This window comes from Protomyctophum bolini (assembly GCF_963924005.1).
Source record: "Protomyctophum bolini genome assembly, chromosome: 7".
In the NCBI taxonomy this organism is placed as follows: Eukaryota; Metazoa; Chordata; class Actinopteri; order Myctophiformes; family Myctophidae; genus Protomyctophum; species Protomyctophum bolini.
Window position 1 is genome coordinate 2,368,837 of NC_137868.1, and position 16,020 is coordinate 2,384,856.

General features: G+C 44.9%; 1 protein-coding gene across 1 annotated transcript; it reads right to left on the minus strand.

Annotated features, from left to right (window-relative positions):
- Positions 1 to 2,976: 2,976 nt before the first annotated feature.
- Positions 2,977 to 15,785, minus strand: has1 (hyaluronan synthase 1; the record flags this gene model as incomplete). Its single annotated transcript, XM_080767295.1, has 9 exons — positions 15,711 to 15,785; positions 13,972 to 14,112; positions 12,196 to 12,394; positions 10,998 to 11,206; positions 10,488 to 10,669; positions 6,831 to 7,056; positions 5,654 to 5,786; positions 4,466 to 4,661; positions 2,977 to 3,456 (listed from the first exon to the last, which is right to left on the minus strand). Exons 2-9 carry the CDS (start codon positions 14,078 to 14,080, stop codon positions 2,977 to 2,979), a joined length of 1,734 nt encoding a protein of 577 aa, XP_080623421.1. The 5' UTR covers positions 14,081 to 14,112; positions 15,711 to 15,785.
- Between the last annotated feature and the right edge of the window lie 235 nt (positions 15,786 to 16,020).

Consider the following 16,020-nt stretch of genomic DNA (forward strand, 5'->3'; position numbering starts at 1 on the left):
GTTAATTTCGACAGCAAATTCTGATTTAGTCTGATTTAGTCTTAGTCTTTTAAGTAACACACCATTTATGTCAGCCCTATAGTCCTCTGAAATTGTTTAGTATAGTCTTAACGGCTAAATATCAAAATCTTAGTATTTTAATTTAGACTTAGTCTTTAATAGTCAACTAAATTCACAATATTAAACTTTCTCATATGAGTGTGTCATGTGACGGTATTGTAAAGAGACCCGCGTGTCTATCGTTGCTAAATTCTTTGAAGAATTTAGGAAATGTCCAAAATAGTGACACCGTGTTGGAAGTGGTTAAGTCATACATCTGTGTGTTTTTTTAATTAAAGGTAGAGTAAGTGATTTCACTCAAAAAACGAAACCTAAGGTTTTTTGACCCCCAGGGGTTAACTGGGGACAGGGAGGAACTCCTTATATGGTCAGCACACTCTATAGTAGAGAGGATTATCACAACAAAACAAAAAAATAAGTGATATTTGAATTAAGTGAAATCACTTACTCTACCTTTTAAGTATAATAAAATCCACAGAGATAGTCGCTAACATAAATAATAATGTTCATCGGAACACAGTATTGTATTTCATTAAAAACAATAAGTGGTTATTATTTGACATACAAGGTTCCCACCTGACAGCAAAGATTGCTAATTTTCCTATGAGCCATACTTTATACACAACAATATACATCGCCTCGTTAACATAATGACAATTTAGGTGTCATATCATTAACATAATTATGATTATCTACAGCAGTGGTTTTCATTTAACCCTTTCCATGCCGAGGCCATTATTTATTCGCCATTTTGGCCAACACAAGCTCAACGAGTCATGATGTCGCATAAATAAGCTCATAGAACTTATTCTTTTTAACACCTGGGGCTGTATTTTGCGTGTCTTAAGTACGAGGTCTTATTCCCTAATTTGAGTAAACTAAAGACCTGGAGGCGTGAGCAATGCTCTTTGGCTATTCTGAGTGTCCAAAGAGCATTGATCACGCCTCCAGGTCTTTAGTTTACTCAAGTTATAAGACCTGGTACTTAAGACACGCAAAATACAGCCCATCTTCTCTTATGGGGGTCCCCGGGTACAAAACCTGCACAAACTGGGGGGTCCGTACTGGCCAAATCTTTGGGGTCCTCGCCATGAAACTGTTCTGAGAGCCACTATACTGGCCCTGAAGTATTGCACTTTCGCTGCTCTGTGTGTGCGTGTGTGTGTGTGTGTGTGTGTGTGCGTGTGCGTGTGCGTTTGTCTGTTGATACTGTATATCCCACCACTGTTCCATCATCAATTAACAGTATAAGTTCATACAGAAACTCAGGAAGTTTGAACAGGAACATTCCTCTGTGAGCGGTCTGTGTCGTCAGTGCTGCCACAAAACAGTTCGTTTTCCAGTGCAATGATAACGAAACAGTACAGTACAGTACAGTACAGTACAGTACAGTACAGTACAGTACAGTACAGTACAGTACAGTACAGTACAGTACAAAGGTGACCTCTTCATAAAGTGTAACGACATCTGCAAGTCAAGTTTTTCTTTTTTTCATATCGCAAAATAATCTCTCTGTTGAATGAACTGCTTCAGGCAGTTACTATAGTCACTGTATTTTTTCCTATAGTTACAATAATAACGACGTTAAAAATGTGCCGTCGGTGGTGATGCGTATTTACTTTGTTAAAAAACAGAGACTTTATTGTTTCAAAGTTAAAGCTCTGTATTCCGAATATAGTCGCTCGAGAGTTTGTCGAGAGACTGTTGCCGAAACAAACCCTGCCTCTGTCTCAACGATCACGATGAGAATACGGAGTTTATTTCAACAAAGCAGAAGCGCGTATATGGCGCCGTTCACCATATCGTTCACCATATCTTTCACCATATCACCGTAACGTCGATGGATCTCGCACAACATATACTGTCGTTGGTTTAGCAGCTGTACAAGAAAGCCTCTTGCAAGTTGTTAACTGAATCGCGAAATAAATACATAGTTTTATTACGTAAACTAAGATAAATAGTGACCGTGTTGAAAAGAGAGGTCTCCTCCTCCCGCACATCGCGGAACGCCGATGTCTGTGGCCAAAGGAGTGGCCGACGGTATACAGTATAGCGGACCGGTATTCCCGGTCCTGGACAGGACCGGGAATATCCCAGCCCTCCGAAAAGTCCTTCTGGTGTACTTTTTAAAGAGTGATTCCAGATGAACAGTTTTTCTGACATTAATCTGATGTTATTATAATCTAATAAATAACATGAGTACGGGTGAAACGGTACATAACAACATCAGGCGCAGCGCAGCGCAGTGCAGCGCCTTGCAAACGGGGGGCGCTAAAACGCGCCTATAGTCCATTTTCAACGAGACCTGTGTTTTTGCTCGGAGCAGTCGCGGCAACGCGACGACAACGCAAAGCGTATTTACGTGAGAGCGGTCGCGTGACCTCCGGACCGCCCCCCCCACCCACCCAACTTCTAGGCCAATCAGTGAAGGGGGTGAATGAGCCCCCTGCAGAGCCCCATTGTCAGACAGTAACAAGCAGAGAGATGGTGTGTGTGTGTGTGTGTGTGTGGTGTCGGAGGTGATAGCGGTGATAGCTGCATCACCGTGGTGAGTGCTATAAGCTAATCACCTCCAACTGGAGTATTCTGAGGGAGCATGCTCTGCGCTCCACTCCGGATGTCGTTTCTTAGAAGGTTCCCGGATTAAGGAACAAGCCTTCCTCATCAGCGCGTATACAGTAAAAAGGCACCAGGAAGGACTTCGGATCGCTGTGGCTCTTCTCGTCATATAAACACGTGAGTCTTCCTGAGCCGTAAAGAGCACCCTCCGGCATCGGCTAAATTGTATTCAAACGTATACCGAGCGTGTTCGTGCTTTTTTTGTTTTGTTGTTGTTTTTGTCTCCGCTCCGGCGCGGTGTGGTGTGGCGAGGCTCCGCCCCCCCACCACCCCCCGCCGCCGCCCTCCCGCGCCTTCTCACACGTTGATCTTATAGGTCCTGCGGCGCCTCCGGCAGGTGCGTCGGAACCACAGGCAGTACAGCGCCACCATCACGGTCCAGTAGAGCACGTAGGCCACGCAGCCGCACACCAGGAACTTGGTCTCCTCGCGCTTGGCGTCCGTGTGCCAGTCCTGGCGGCTCTCGCGCCACGCCGTGTAGCCCAGCCCGCCCAGCAGAATGGCGGCCCACACGGACAGCGGCAGCAGCGGCATATAGTTGCCCACCATCTTGCGGCGGCCCGACGTGCCCCACGTGCTCACGTTCATGGTGAGGATGGCGAAGTACTTGGCGGGCAGCAGCGACGTCATGTAGAGGGCGCTGTAGAGCGACATGAACACCATGAGGAGGTCGCGGCGCAGCAGGCAGGCGTAGGCCGCCTTGATGAGGCCGATGAGCTGGATGCAGCACAGGACCCAGAGGATGTCCCACAGCGTGCCCGTCCAGAACAACTGCACCTGTTTGGAAATAATAATGTTTAATGTTTATGTTGTACTACTACTACTAGGACCCAGAGGATGTCCCACAGGGTGCCTGTCCAGAACAACTGCACCTGTTTGGAAATAATAATGTTTAATGTTTATGTTGTACTACTACTACTAGGACCCAGAGGATGTCCCACAGGGTGCCCGTCCAGAACAACTGCACCTGTTTGGAAATAATAATGTTTAATGTTTATGTTGTACTACTACTACTAGGACCCAGAGGATGTCCCACAGGGTGCCTGTCCAGAACAACTGCACCTGTTTGGAAATAATAATGTTTAATGTTTATGTTGTACTACTACTACTAGGACCCAGAGGATGTCCCACATAATGCCTGTCCAGAACAACTGCACCTGTTTGGAAATAATAATGTTTAATGTTTACTACTACTAGGACCCAGAGGATGTCCCACAGGGTGCCGGTCCAGAACAACTGCACCTGTTTGGAAATGATAATGTTTAATGTTTATGTTGTACTACTACTAGGACCCAGAGGATGTCCCACAGCGTGCCTGTCCAGAACAACTGCACCTGTTTGGAAATAATAATGTTTAATGTTTACTACTACTAGGACCCAGAGGATGTCCCACAGGGTGCCTGTCCAGAACAACTGCACCTGTTTGGAAAGGATGATGTTTAATGTTTATGTTGTGCTACTACTACTAGGACCCAGAGGATGTCCCACAGAATAACTATAGTACTTTTACTCTTGGTACGTCATAAGTACATTTTAATGCCGGTACTTTAACTCAAGGAAATATTGAATTCCCTGACAAGTTGAGGTATTGATACTTTTACAAGACGTTGATTCAATCGTCAACAATCTAATCTAATCCTGGGCGCTTGACATCGCACTATCTCGCTTTCCCGCGCTTGAAATCGCACTATCTCGCTTTCCCGCGCTTGAAATCGCAGTATACACTCCCTCTGCCGACCTGGGGAGAGCAGCGCCGGACTGACCTCATGCTATAACCTCTACGTACCATGGTGGCCGTGACGAAGAAGGGGAACACCCCGGAGACGATGGACTCGTAGGTCATCCACAGGTGGTGCTTGTGCCACCACATGGCGTTGTACAGCCACTCGCGGAAGTAGGACTTGGTCCAGCGCGTCTGCTGGCTCAGCCAGCGCAGGAAGCCACCAGGGGTCTCCGTGTAGCACTTGGCGTGGGCCGTGTATCTGAGAGGAGAGATTAAGACCTTAAGTTAAGCTCATTTTTCCAGTTTTTCATGTGTCTATGAGGTGACAGTACTTCATTAGACACCCTGGATTCTACTGTATGTGTCTATTAGGTGACTGTACTTCATTAGACACCCTGGAGTCGTTTTTATGTGCAACGGTGTATTAACTTTGTATTTAGGGTTTCTTCCTGGAGGCTGAACCCTTGACAGTCAAACGGACCAATGGAATAAACAGTAATATTTGTGTTGGATAGTGTCATCAGTGTCACACACTATCAGCCCCTCCCCTAACCCCTCCCTCTTTACCATAGAACTACAGCTGGGTAGTGCGGCTTCAGTTCAGGTGGATCACCACCCATGCTACCTACTTGGTGGCGTAGCCCCCATGCTAGCTATGCTACCTACTTGGTAGCGTAGCCCCCATGCTACCTACTTGGTGGCGTAGCCCCCATGCTAGCTATGCTACCTACTTGGTGGCGTAGCCCCCATGCTAGCTATGCTACCTACTTGGTGGCGTAGCCCCCATGCTACCTACTTGGTGGCGTAGCCCCCATGCTACCTACTTGGTGGCGTAGCCCCCATGCTAGCTATGCTACCTACTTGGTGGCGTAGCCCCCATGCTACCTACTTGGTGGCGTAGCCCCCATGCTAGCTATGCTACCTACTTGGTGGCGTAGCCCCCATGCTACCTACTTGGTGGCGTAGCCCCCATGCTACCTACTTGGTGGCGTAGCCCCCATGCTAGCTAGGCTACCTACTTGGTAGCGTAGCCCCCATGCTAGCTACTTGGTGGCGTAGCCCCCATGCTAGCTATGCTACCTACTTGGTGGCGTAGCCCCCATGCTAGCTATGCTACCTACTTGGTGGCGTAGCCCCCATGCTACCTACTTGGTGGCGTAGCCCCCATGCTACCTACTTGGTGGCGTAGCCCCCATGCTAGCCATGCTACCTACTTGGTGGCGTAGCCCCCATGCTAGCTATGCTACCTACTTGGTGGCGTAGCCCATGCTCAGCATGCGGTTGGTGAGGTGTCTGTCGTCGCCGAAGGTGCAGTGCGTGCCGAGGAACATCTGGTTGTACCAGGACTCCAGGAACTGCTGGAGCAGGTCGTTTCTGTACAGCCCTGCAGGTTGAGACGCCGCGTTATACAGTAGTTATACAGTAGTTATACAGTAGTAGCCAGTGGTGTACAGTAACTTAAGGACGTGTACTTAAGTACATGTACTTGTTGAGGTGTTCGTGCTCAACATGATACTTTACAGTACTTTTACCTCTCCTCATCTCGGATCCAAATATTGTACTTTTACTTCACTATGTTTATTTGAAGACTGATATGAGGTTAGGGGACTTACGTGGCTGGTTATAAGGCTGATATGAGGTTAGGGGACTTACGTGGCTGGTTATAAGGCTGATATGAGGTTAGGGGACTTACGTGGCTGGTTATAAGACCGATATGAGGTTAGGGGACTTACGTGGCTGGTTATAAGACTGATATGAGGTTAGGGGACTTACGTGGCTGTTTAAGACTGATATGAGGTTAGGGGACTTACGTGGCTGGTTATAAGGCTGATATGAGGTTAGGGGACTTAGGTGGCTGGTTAAAACTGATACGGTATGAGGTTAGGGGACTTATGTTGCCGGTTGAGACTGATATGAGGTTAGGGGACTTATCTGTGCACCCAGGGGTCCACAGATAAGATAAGGGACTCATAGAAGTGCTCCTCACTCACCCAGGAGGTCCACAGATAAGATAAGGGACTCATATAAGTGCTCCTCACTCACCCAGAGGTCCACAGATAAGATAAGGGACTCATAGAAGTGCTCCTCACTCACCCAGAGGTCCACAGATAAGATAAAGGACTCATAGAAGTGCTCCAAGCAGGGGGGGACGACCCACTCCTTACTTTTACTTTGACTAAACGAATTACTTTAGCAGGGGACCTTCACTTACTCAGTTACTCTGTGATGTCTGACGAGGGTGTCCCCCCGCCCCCATGCCCTAGCGTGGGGGGGGACCCACTCCAAGCGTGTAGCGTGTTTACAGTCTAAGGGCGTCTGAGACTGTCTGAATACAAAGCGGCGGTCTGCGCATGCGACTCAATCGGGGGGGGACCCTGTGTCATTTCAATAAACGGGGCCAGGCGTGCCTGCTCCTCAACTCACTCACCCAGCGGTCCGCTGATGCAGGACACACAGTTGAAGAAGGACTGGCAGGAGCGCTCCACGTTGAAGGCCATCCAGTAGCGCAGGGAGCTCATGAAGCTGACGTAGCTCTCCTTCAGGTTGAGGATCATCACGTCTCCGCCCACCGCCCCGAACGCAGCGTCGCTCTCCAGAACCTTCACCAGCTCCATGGTGGCCATGTGGTCCAGCTTGGTGTCCGAGTCACACACCTGGAGGGAGGGAGGGGGGAGAGAGAGGACCAATTATATGAAGAATAGGGTTCAGAATGGCTAAAAGGGTTTCTTCCACGGATTCGGGTTCTTGGAAACGCCCCCCCAGCCACTGCGTTAGTTTTACTGAGGTTAGGTTTAGATATAGTTTTACTGAGGTTAGGTTTAGGTATAGTTTTACTGAGGTTAGGTTTAGGTATAGTTTTACTGACGTTAGGTTTAGGTATAGTTTTACTGAGGTTAGGTTTAGGTATAGTTTTACTGAGGTTAAGGTTAGGGTTAGGTTTAGATATAGTTTTACTGAGGTTAAGGTTAGGGTTAGGTTTAGGTATAGTTTTACTGAGGTTAGGTTTAGGTATAGTTTTACTGAGGTTAGGTTTAGGTATAGTTTTACTGAGGTTAGGTTTAGGTATAGTTTTACTGAGGTTATGTTTAGATATAGTTTACTGAGGTTAGGTTTAGGTATAGTTTTACTGAGGTTAGGTTTAGGTGTAGTTTTACTGAGGTTAGGTTTAGGTATAGTTTTACTGAGGTTAGGTTTAGGTATAGTTTTACTGACGTTAGGTTTAGGTATAGTTTTACTGACGTTAGGTTTAGGTATAGTTTTACTGAGGTTAGGTTTAGGTATAGTTTTACTGAGGTTAGGTTTAGGTATAGTTTTACTGAGGTTAGGTTTAGGTATAGTTTTACTGAGGTTAGGTTTAGGTATAGTTTTACTGAGGTTAGGTTTAGGTATAGTTTTACTGAGGTTAGGTTTAGGTATAGTTTTACTGAGGTTAGGTTTAGGTATAGTTTTACTGAGGTTAGGTTTAGGTATAGTTTTACTGAGGTAAGGTTTAGGTATAGTTTACTGAGGTTAGGTTTAGGTATAGTTTACTGAGGTTAGGTTTAGGTATAGTTTTACTGAGGTTAGGTTTAGGTATAGTTTACTGAGGTTAGGTTTAGGTATAGTTTTACTGAGGTTAGGTTTAGGTATAGTTTTACTGAGGTTAGGTTTAGGTATAGTTTTACTGAGGTTAGGTTTAGGTATAGTTTTACTGAGGTTAGGTTTAGGTATAGTTTTACTGAGGTTAGGTTTAGGTATAGTTTTACTGAGGTTAGGTTTAGGTATAGTTTTACTGAGGTTAGGTTTAGGTATAGTTTTACTGAGGTTAGGTTTAGGTATAGTTTTACTGAGGTTAGGTTTAGGTATAGTTTACTGAGGTTAGGTTTAGGTATAGTTTTACTGAGGTTAGGTTTAGGTATAGTTTTACTGAGGTTAGGTTTAGGTATAGTTTTACTGAGGTTAGGTTTAGGTATAGTTTTACTGAGGTTAAGGTTAGGTTTAGGTATAGTTTTACTGAGGTTAGGTTTAGGTATAGTTTTACTGAGGTTAGGTTTAGGTATAGTTTTACTGAGGTTAGGTTTAGGTATAGTTTTACTGAGGTTAGGTTTAGGTATAGTTTTACTGAGGCCACCATTTACTCAAACCATATTAGCTTCAGAATGGGTGACGTGCTCTTTGAAATAGTTTGTTTTAACCCATTTAGGCCTGAAAAAAATGTCTTCTAAATCCTGACAGTTTTCTGAAATAGGCTACCTATGTTTCTAGGCCTATATCCCTCAATATTTCATGTCAAGGACCCCAAAAATGATCTGTAATTGGCCTCCCCGAGACCCCCATCTGAAAATATGTTGTTCCAGGGACCTCCTCCCCAGAAGCAAAGATTTGAGTTAAAAAACGTTTGCTCTGAAAAAAATATATTCCAAATTTGAGGCACATTTTCACGATTTAAGCTTGCAGAGCTGCTATTTTTCAATAGCTAAAACACCAAAAGGGGTTCCCGCCCAAAAGTCCTCCAGGAACAGAGAATAAGGGAGTCCCAACACTGTTATTAAACATGGTGTGCAGATAAAGACTCCACGATGAGGATGTTGGAGTGAAAACAACATTCCTCCTCACGACTAAACTCCATTCACAAGTTGTTCTGTATAGAAAACACTTTGATCTGCCTCCTGGACAGCATGTGGTGAACGTTCCCTTGAATGTTTTCCTAAAGGTACTGTACTGTTTATTTGATTAAAAAGGTATTCTCTGTATTCTCATCGTTGCAATAGAGTGTGTGTCCAGTATAACTGTGTGATCAGTGACAGTGTTAAATAGCTCTATATTGTGACAGTAATCATTGCTATAGAGTGTGTTCAGTATAACAGTGTTAAATAGCTCTATATTGCGACAGTAATCATTGCTATAGAGTGTGTTCAGTAACAGTGTTAAATAGCTCTATATTGTGACCGTAATCATTGCTATAGAGTGTGTTCAGTAACAGTGTTAAATAGCTCTATATTGTGACCGTAATCATTGCTATAGAGTGTGTGTTCTGTAACAGTGTTAAATAGCTCTATATTGCGACAGTAATCATTGCTATAGAGTGTGTCCAGTAACAGTGTTAAATAGCTCTATATTGTGACCGTAATCATTGCTATAGAGTGTGTGTTCAGTAACGGTGTTAAATTGCTCTATATTGTGACAGTAATCATTGCTATAGAGTGTGTTCGGTAACGGTGTTAAATAGCTCTATATTGTGACCGTAATCATTGCTATAGAGTGTGTTCCGTAACGGTGTTAAATAGCTCTATATTGTGACAGTAATCATTGCTATAGAGTGTGTTCAGTAACATTGTTAAATAGCTCTATATTGTGACAGTAATCATTGCTATAGAGTGTGTTCAGTAACATTGTTAAATAGCTCTATATTGTGACAGTAATCATTGCTATAGTGTGTGTTCAGTAACAGTGTTAAATTGCTCTATATTGTGACAGTAATCATTGCTATAGAGTGTGTTCAGTAACAGTGTTAAATTGCTCTATATTGTGACAGTAATCATTGCTATAAAAGTGTGTCCAGTAACAGTGTTAAATAGCTCTATATTGTGACAGTAATCATTGCTATAGAGTGTGTCCAGTAACAGTGTTAAATAGCTCTATATTGTGACAGTAATCATTGCTATAGTGTGTGTTCAGTAACGGTGTTAAATAGCTCTATATTGTGACAGTAATCATTGCTATAGAGTGTGTCCAGTAACAGTGTTAAATAGCTCTATATTGTGACAGTAATCATTGCTATAGTGTGTGTTCAGTAACGGTGTTAAATAGCTCTATATTGTGACAGTAATCATTGCTATAGAGTGTGTCCAGTAACAGTGTTAAATAGCTCTATATTGTGACAGTAATCATTGCTATAGAGTGTGTCCAGTAACAGTGTTAAATTGCTCTATATTGTGACAGTAATCATTGCTATAGAGTGTGTTCAGTATAACAGTGTTAAATAGCTCTATATTGTGACCGTAATCATTGCTATAGAGTGTGTTCCGTAACGGTGTTAAATAGCTCTATATTGTGACAGTAATCATTGCTATAGTGTGTGTTCAGTAACACTATTTTCCTGTACCTGGATGTAGTCGACCGAGGCGCCCAGGGCTTTGAAGGCGGTGTACATCACCTCCCGCTTGCCGCCCCACTTCTGCATGATGCAGACGCACTGCCTGGAGCCAATCAGCTGCTCCACCTCCCGACGCTGGGGGTCCTCCCCAAGCACATACCCAGCAGCACCGTCCTCCTGGACACCGGGAGCTATGGCACATGTAGAGGGGAAAGGAACTACGAATGAGTACATCTGTCCCCATGAAGCACATGCCCAGCAGCACCGTCCTCCTGGACACCGGGAGCTATGGCACAGAGGGGAAAGGAACTACAAATGTGTACATCTGTCCCCATGCACATAGCCTATATACCGGCACCGTCCTCCCCGGCACCGGGAGCTAGCACCGAGGGAAAAGAACTACAAATGAGTACATCTGTCCCCAAACACATGGCACCCGCCCCCTCTAGACCAGAACCAATAGGATCATGGACCATGGTCCCATAGGCTGCATGGACCAGGCTATACTGCCATGCTGACCTTTGAGTCCGGCCTCCTGTGCGGCGACAGCGGGGTCCCAGGCGTGGTAGTTGTTCTTCCAGACGTAGCATCCGGGGTCCTGGTCCTGGAACACCTCCCTGAACATCTCCAGCATGTAGCGGTCCTCCTCCGTGTTCCCGTCCACCACCATGACCACCCGCAGCAGCTCCGGAGGGTACTTCAGGGCCCGGATGGAGTTCAGGCACTCCCTGTGAAGGAATGAATGAATGGATGGATGAATGAATGAAATATTTTTTGTCGTTAAGACCGATCCCTTACGGCAGGGTTCCCCAATTAATTTTCCTCAAGGGCCATATTTTGACTATAGGGTACCAGGCTAGGGGCCGAGTCGACACACGCAAGGTTGAGGTCTTGCCCTGAAAATTAATTTTCAGGACAAGACCCCGTTTGAAAAGGACGCCCAGTTTGGGACAGTTCTTATACCTGAGGTAAGCAGGGTCCTCCTGATAGGCTGAGATGGGACAGTTTATTACCTGAGGTAAGCAGAGACCTCCTGATAGGCTGAGATGGGACAGTTCTTATACCTGAGGTAAGCCGGGTCCTCCTGATAGGCTGAGATGGTACAGTTCTTATACCTGAGGTAAGCAGAGTCCTCCTGATAGGCTGAGATGGGACAGTTTATTACCTGAGGTAAGCAGGGTCCTCCTGATAGGCTGAGATGGTACAGTTCTATAACCTGAGGTAAGCAGAGTCCTCCTGATAGGCTGAGATGGGACAGTTTATTACCTGAGGTAAGCCGGGTCCTCCTGATAGGCTGAGATGGTACAGTTCTAACCTGAGGTAAGCAGGGTCCTCCTGATAGGCTGAGATGGTACAGTTTATTACCTGAGGTAAGCAGGGTCCTCCTGATAGGCTGAGATGGGACAGTTCTTATACCTGAGGTAAGCAGGGTCCTCCTGATAGGCTGAGATGGTACAGTTCTTATACCTGAGGTAAGCAGGGTCCTCCTGATAGGCTGAGATGGGACAGTTTATTACCTGAGGTAAGCCGGGTCCTCCTGATAGGCTGAGATGGTACAGTTCTAACCTGAGGTAAGCAGGGTCCTCCTGATAGGCTGAGATGGGACAGTTCTTATACCTGAGGTAAGCAGGGTCCTCCTGATAGGCTGAGATGGTACAGTTCTTATACCTGAGGTAAGCAGGGTCCTCCTGATAGGCTGAGATGGTACAGTTCTAACCTGAGGTAAGCCGGGTCCTCCTGGTAGGCTGAGATGGTGAAGCCCACGGTCTTGGAGAAGCTGCAGGGCTCCTTCACGGTCTTCATGCGACGGTGCTCGATGAAGGCGAAGATGCTCTGGAAGAGGACGTGGAGACCCAGCAGGAGACCGTAGACCCCGAAGGACACGATGCCGTAGGGAGAGGTGGCCAGCTGGAAGCCTGCAATATAACAATGATAATGTAACTAATAACTCTAGAAGGAGAGGTGGCCAGCTGGAAGCCTGCAATGTAACAATGATAATGTAACTAATAACTCTAGAAGGAGAGGTGGCCAGCTGGAAGCCTGCAATGTAACAATGATAATGTAACTGATAACTCTAGAAGGAGAGGTGGCCAGCTGGAAGCCTGCAATGTAACAATGATAACGTAACTGATAACTCTAGAAGGAGAGGTGGCCAGCTGGAAGCCTGCAATATAACAATGATAACGTAACTAATAACTCTAGAAGGAGAGGTGGCCAGCTGGAAGCCTGCAATGTAACAATGATAATGTAACTAATAACTCTAGAAGGAGAGGTGGCCAGCTGGAAGCCTGCAATGTAACAATGATAACATAACTGATAACTCTAGAAGGAGAGGTGGCCAGCTGGAAGCCTGCAATGTAACAATGATAACATAACTAATAACTCTAGAAGGAGAGGTGGCCAGCTGGAAGCCTGCAATGTAACAATGATAACATAACTGATAACTCTAGAAGGAGAGGTGGCCAGCTGGAAGCCTGCAATATAACAATGATAATGTAACTAATAACTCTATAGAAGACGTTGCGTTTTAGTCGACTAAATATCATCAGATTTTTGTCGACTAAATCGACAGTTGATTTTGTCGACTGAAATGTTTTTTTTTTGTTTTTTTTGGCGGGTCTTGATTGCGCCGTAATACCGCCAACAGGAGTTGGCACTTGGTTGCAAGCTGAAAATAGCCGATCTACAATATTTTCAATCTACAGTTTTCAACGTGTCGACGCGTTGTGAGCTTGTAGATCTGCTGTTTTCAGAGCCCGAACGCAACCAAACATAAAACCAATCACAACACTTGTTTCATTCACAGAGAACAGATTTGTAAAGCGTCTACGTCAAAAAGGCCCACACCATCACCCCCAGGGTTAAATATAGACTCCCCAAGACCCCCAGGGTTAAATAAAGACCCCCTACCTCTGACGTACTGTAGGCCCACACCATCACCCCCAGGGTTAAATATAGACTCCCCAAGACCCCCAGGGTTAAATAAAGACCCCCTACCTCTGACGTACTGTAGGCCCACACCATCACCCCCAGGGTTAAATATAGACTCCCCAAGACCCCCAGGGTTAAATAAAGACCCCCTACCTCTGACGTACTGTAGGCCCACACCATCACCCCCAGGGTTAAATATAGACTCCCCAAGACCCCCAGGGTTAAATAAAGACCCCCTACCTCTGACGTACTGTAGGCCCACACCATCACCCCCAGGGTTAAATATAGACTCCCCAAGACCCCCAGGGTTAAATAAAGACCCCCTACCTTTGACGTACTGTAGGCCCACACCATCACCCCCAGGGTTAAATATAGACTCCCCAAGACCCCCAGGGTTAAATAAAGACCCCCTACCTCTGACGTACTGTAGGCCCACACCATCACCCCCAGGGTTAAATATAGACTCCCCAGGACCCCCAGGGTTAAATAAAGACCCCCTACCTTTGACGTAGGCCCACACCATCACCCCCAGGACCCCCAGGGTTAAATAAAGACCCCCTACCTTTGACGTAGGCCCACACCATCACCCCGAGGACCACCAGGGCGAACAGGAAGGTGAAGAATGCCCGGACCACCGAGCCCAGCTTCCGCAGGAGAGGTTTCAGCTCCATGTCTGACTGACTGACTGTGGTGTGTCTTCTGTCTGTAATGGAGACATAATGAATTGCATTTAATTAATTGCATTTTTATTATAGCAGCTTTTCCAAGTGCTCAAAGCGCTTTACAACGGTTCATTCATTCATACGTTGGGAGGTGAAGCGGCGAACAGTCGACGCCAGCGTCCTCACTTCCAACACAGAGAAAACCCCCAGACAGCAGAAAATCCACTGGATGTTAAAAGTTCAGGTTGTCTGGGTGCAATTGAGGTCATACAACTCATACAAAATAATAGAAAAATTAAATGAAATGAAAAATAATGTCATGAAAGCTTTAAGTGTATTTAACACCAACAGTAGTGACCAGATTCGACTGAGAGGCTGCCATCACGCAAATTCCAGCTTTTCACCAGAGGAGGAAAAACTTTTTTTTTTCTTTTTTCAAAATGAGTTTATAGCGCAGGCAGACTCTTCACATACTAGAGCATGTCTGAAATAAGTATCAGAGCTGTAATCGACATGTAAATATGAAATAAATGCTTAAACATGTAGCTATAGGTGTAATGTTAGAGACCACAGAAGACATGTAAATATGAAATAAATGCTTAAACATGTAGCTAGGTGTAATGTTAGAGACCACAGAAGTGAACCTTTCAAGCCTGTTTTCTCAACTCGCTGTTTCTCTGCAAGACATTATACTCTATAAGCCATATCTCCAAAACATGGTGGGTCAAAATGAACAAACAATATGTCAATTTGCAGCTATGATTCCCTGCTTTCACATGACATGAAAAAACGAAAATTAAAAAAAAATCCAATGACAGTCCCTCAGTCAAATTTAGTCACTGTCTGTTACTGTCAAAATATTTTGTTCCAGGGACCCCCATCTCAAAATATTTTGCTCCAGGGACCCCCCATCTCAAAATATGTTGTTCCAGGGACCCCCATCTCAAAATATTTTGTTCCAGGGACCCCCATCTCAAAATATTTTGTTCCATGGACCCCCATCTCAAAATATTGGACTCAAAGAAGAAAGTTTGTGTGAAAAATGTCTGCTTTAAAAGCAGAATTGGCTCTGAGCCACTCTGCTACATATATTTATCAAAAATGGCAGATCTACAAGCTCATAGAGCGGCACGATATTCTCTGAATAGCCAAATAAATCTAAAACTACACGGTTTTAATTAATTAATTTGTTAAGAATAAACTTTAACACGAGTGCTACGTGTTTCATAATACAGTATGTGACTGTATGTTTGTATTTAACATATATTATACAGTAGCCTATATGCATATACATATATATTTGCATGCACACTCGCGGGCACACACATGTTACCATATAAACATGTATACATAAACACAGGCGTAAACTGCAGTAGTATGCCATAACTAAATAAACACACATGTACCATATAAACATGTATACATAAACACATGTGTAAACTGCAGCAGTATGCCATAACTAAATAAACATGTAAATAAACATGTAAATAAACATATATAAATATAAACATGTACATAAACACAGGCGTAAACTGCAGTAGTATGCCATAACTAAATAAACACACATGTAGGCTACCATATAAACATGTATACATAAACACATGCAGTAGTATGCCAGAATGAAGATGGTCTCCCATACCTCTATAATGTCAAGCTGCCGAAGTGATGCTGAAGTGAGGAGACATCCACTGGTGTAACATCCAGTGTCCTTAAGTCCTTGTGTCCTTATGTCCTTATGTCCTTAAGTCCTTATGTCTGTCCTTATGTCTGTCTGTCTGTCTGTCTGTCCTTCTGCCTGCCTGCCTGGCTGCCTGCCTGCCTGCCTGCCTGCCTGCCTGCCTGTGGTACGGAGCAGTCCTTGTGTCTGTCTTTAGTGTCTTAATGCTCTGGGTCTGGAGGAGCAGACATCAACCTACCGCCTTTTATATGGAGGTTGGGTCGAGGTTGGA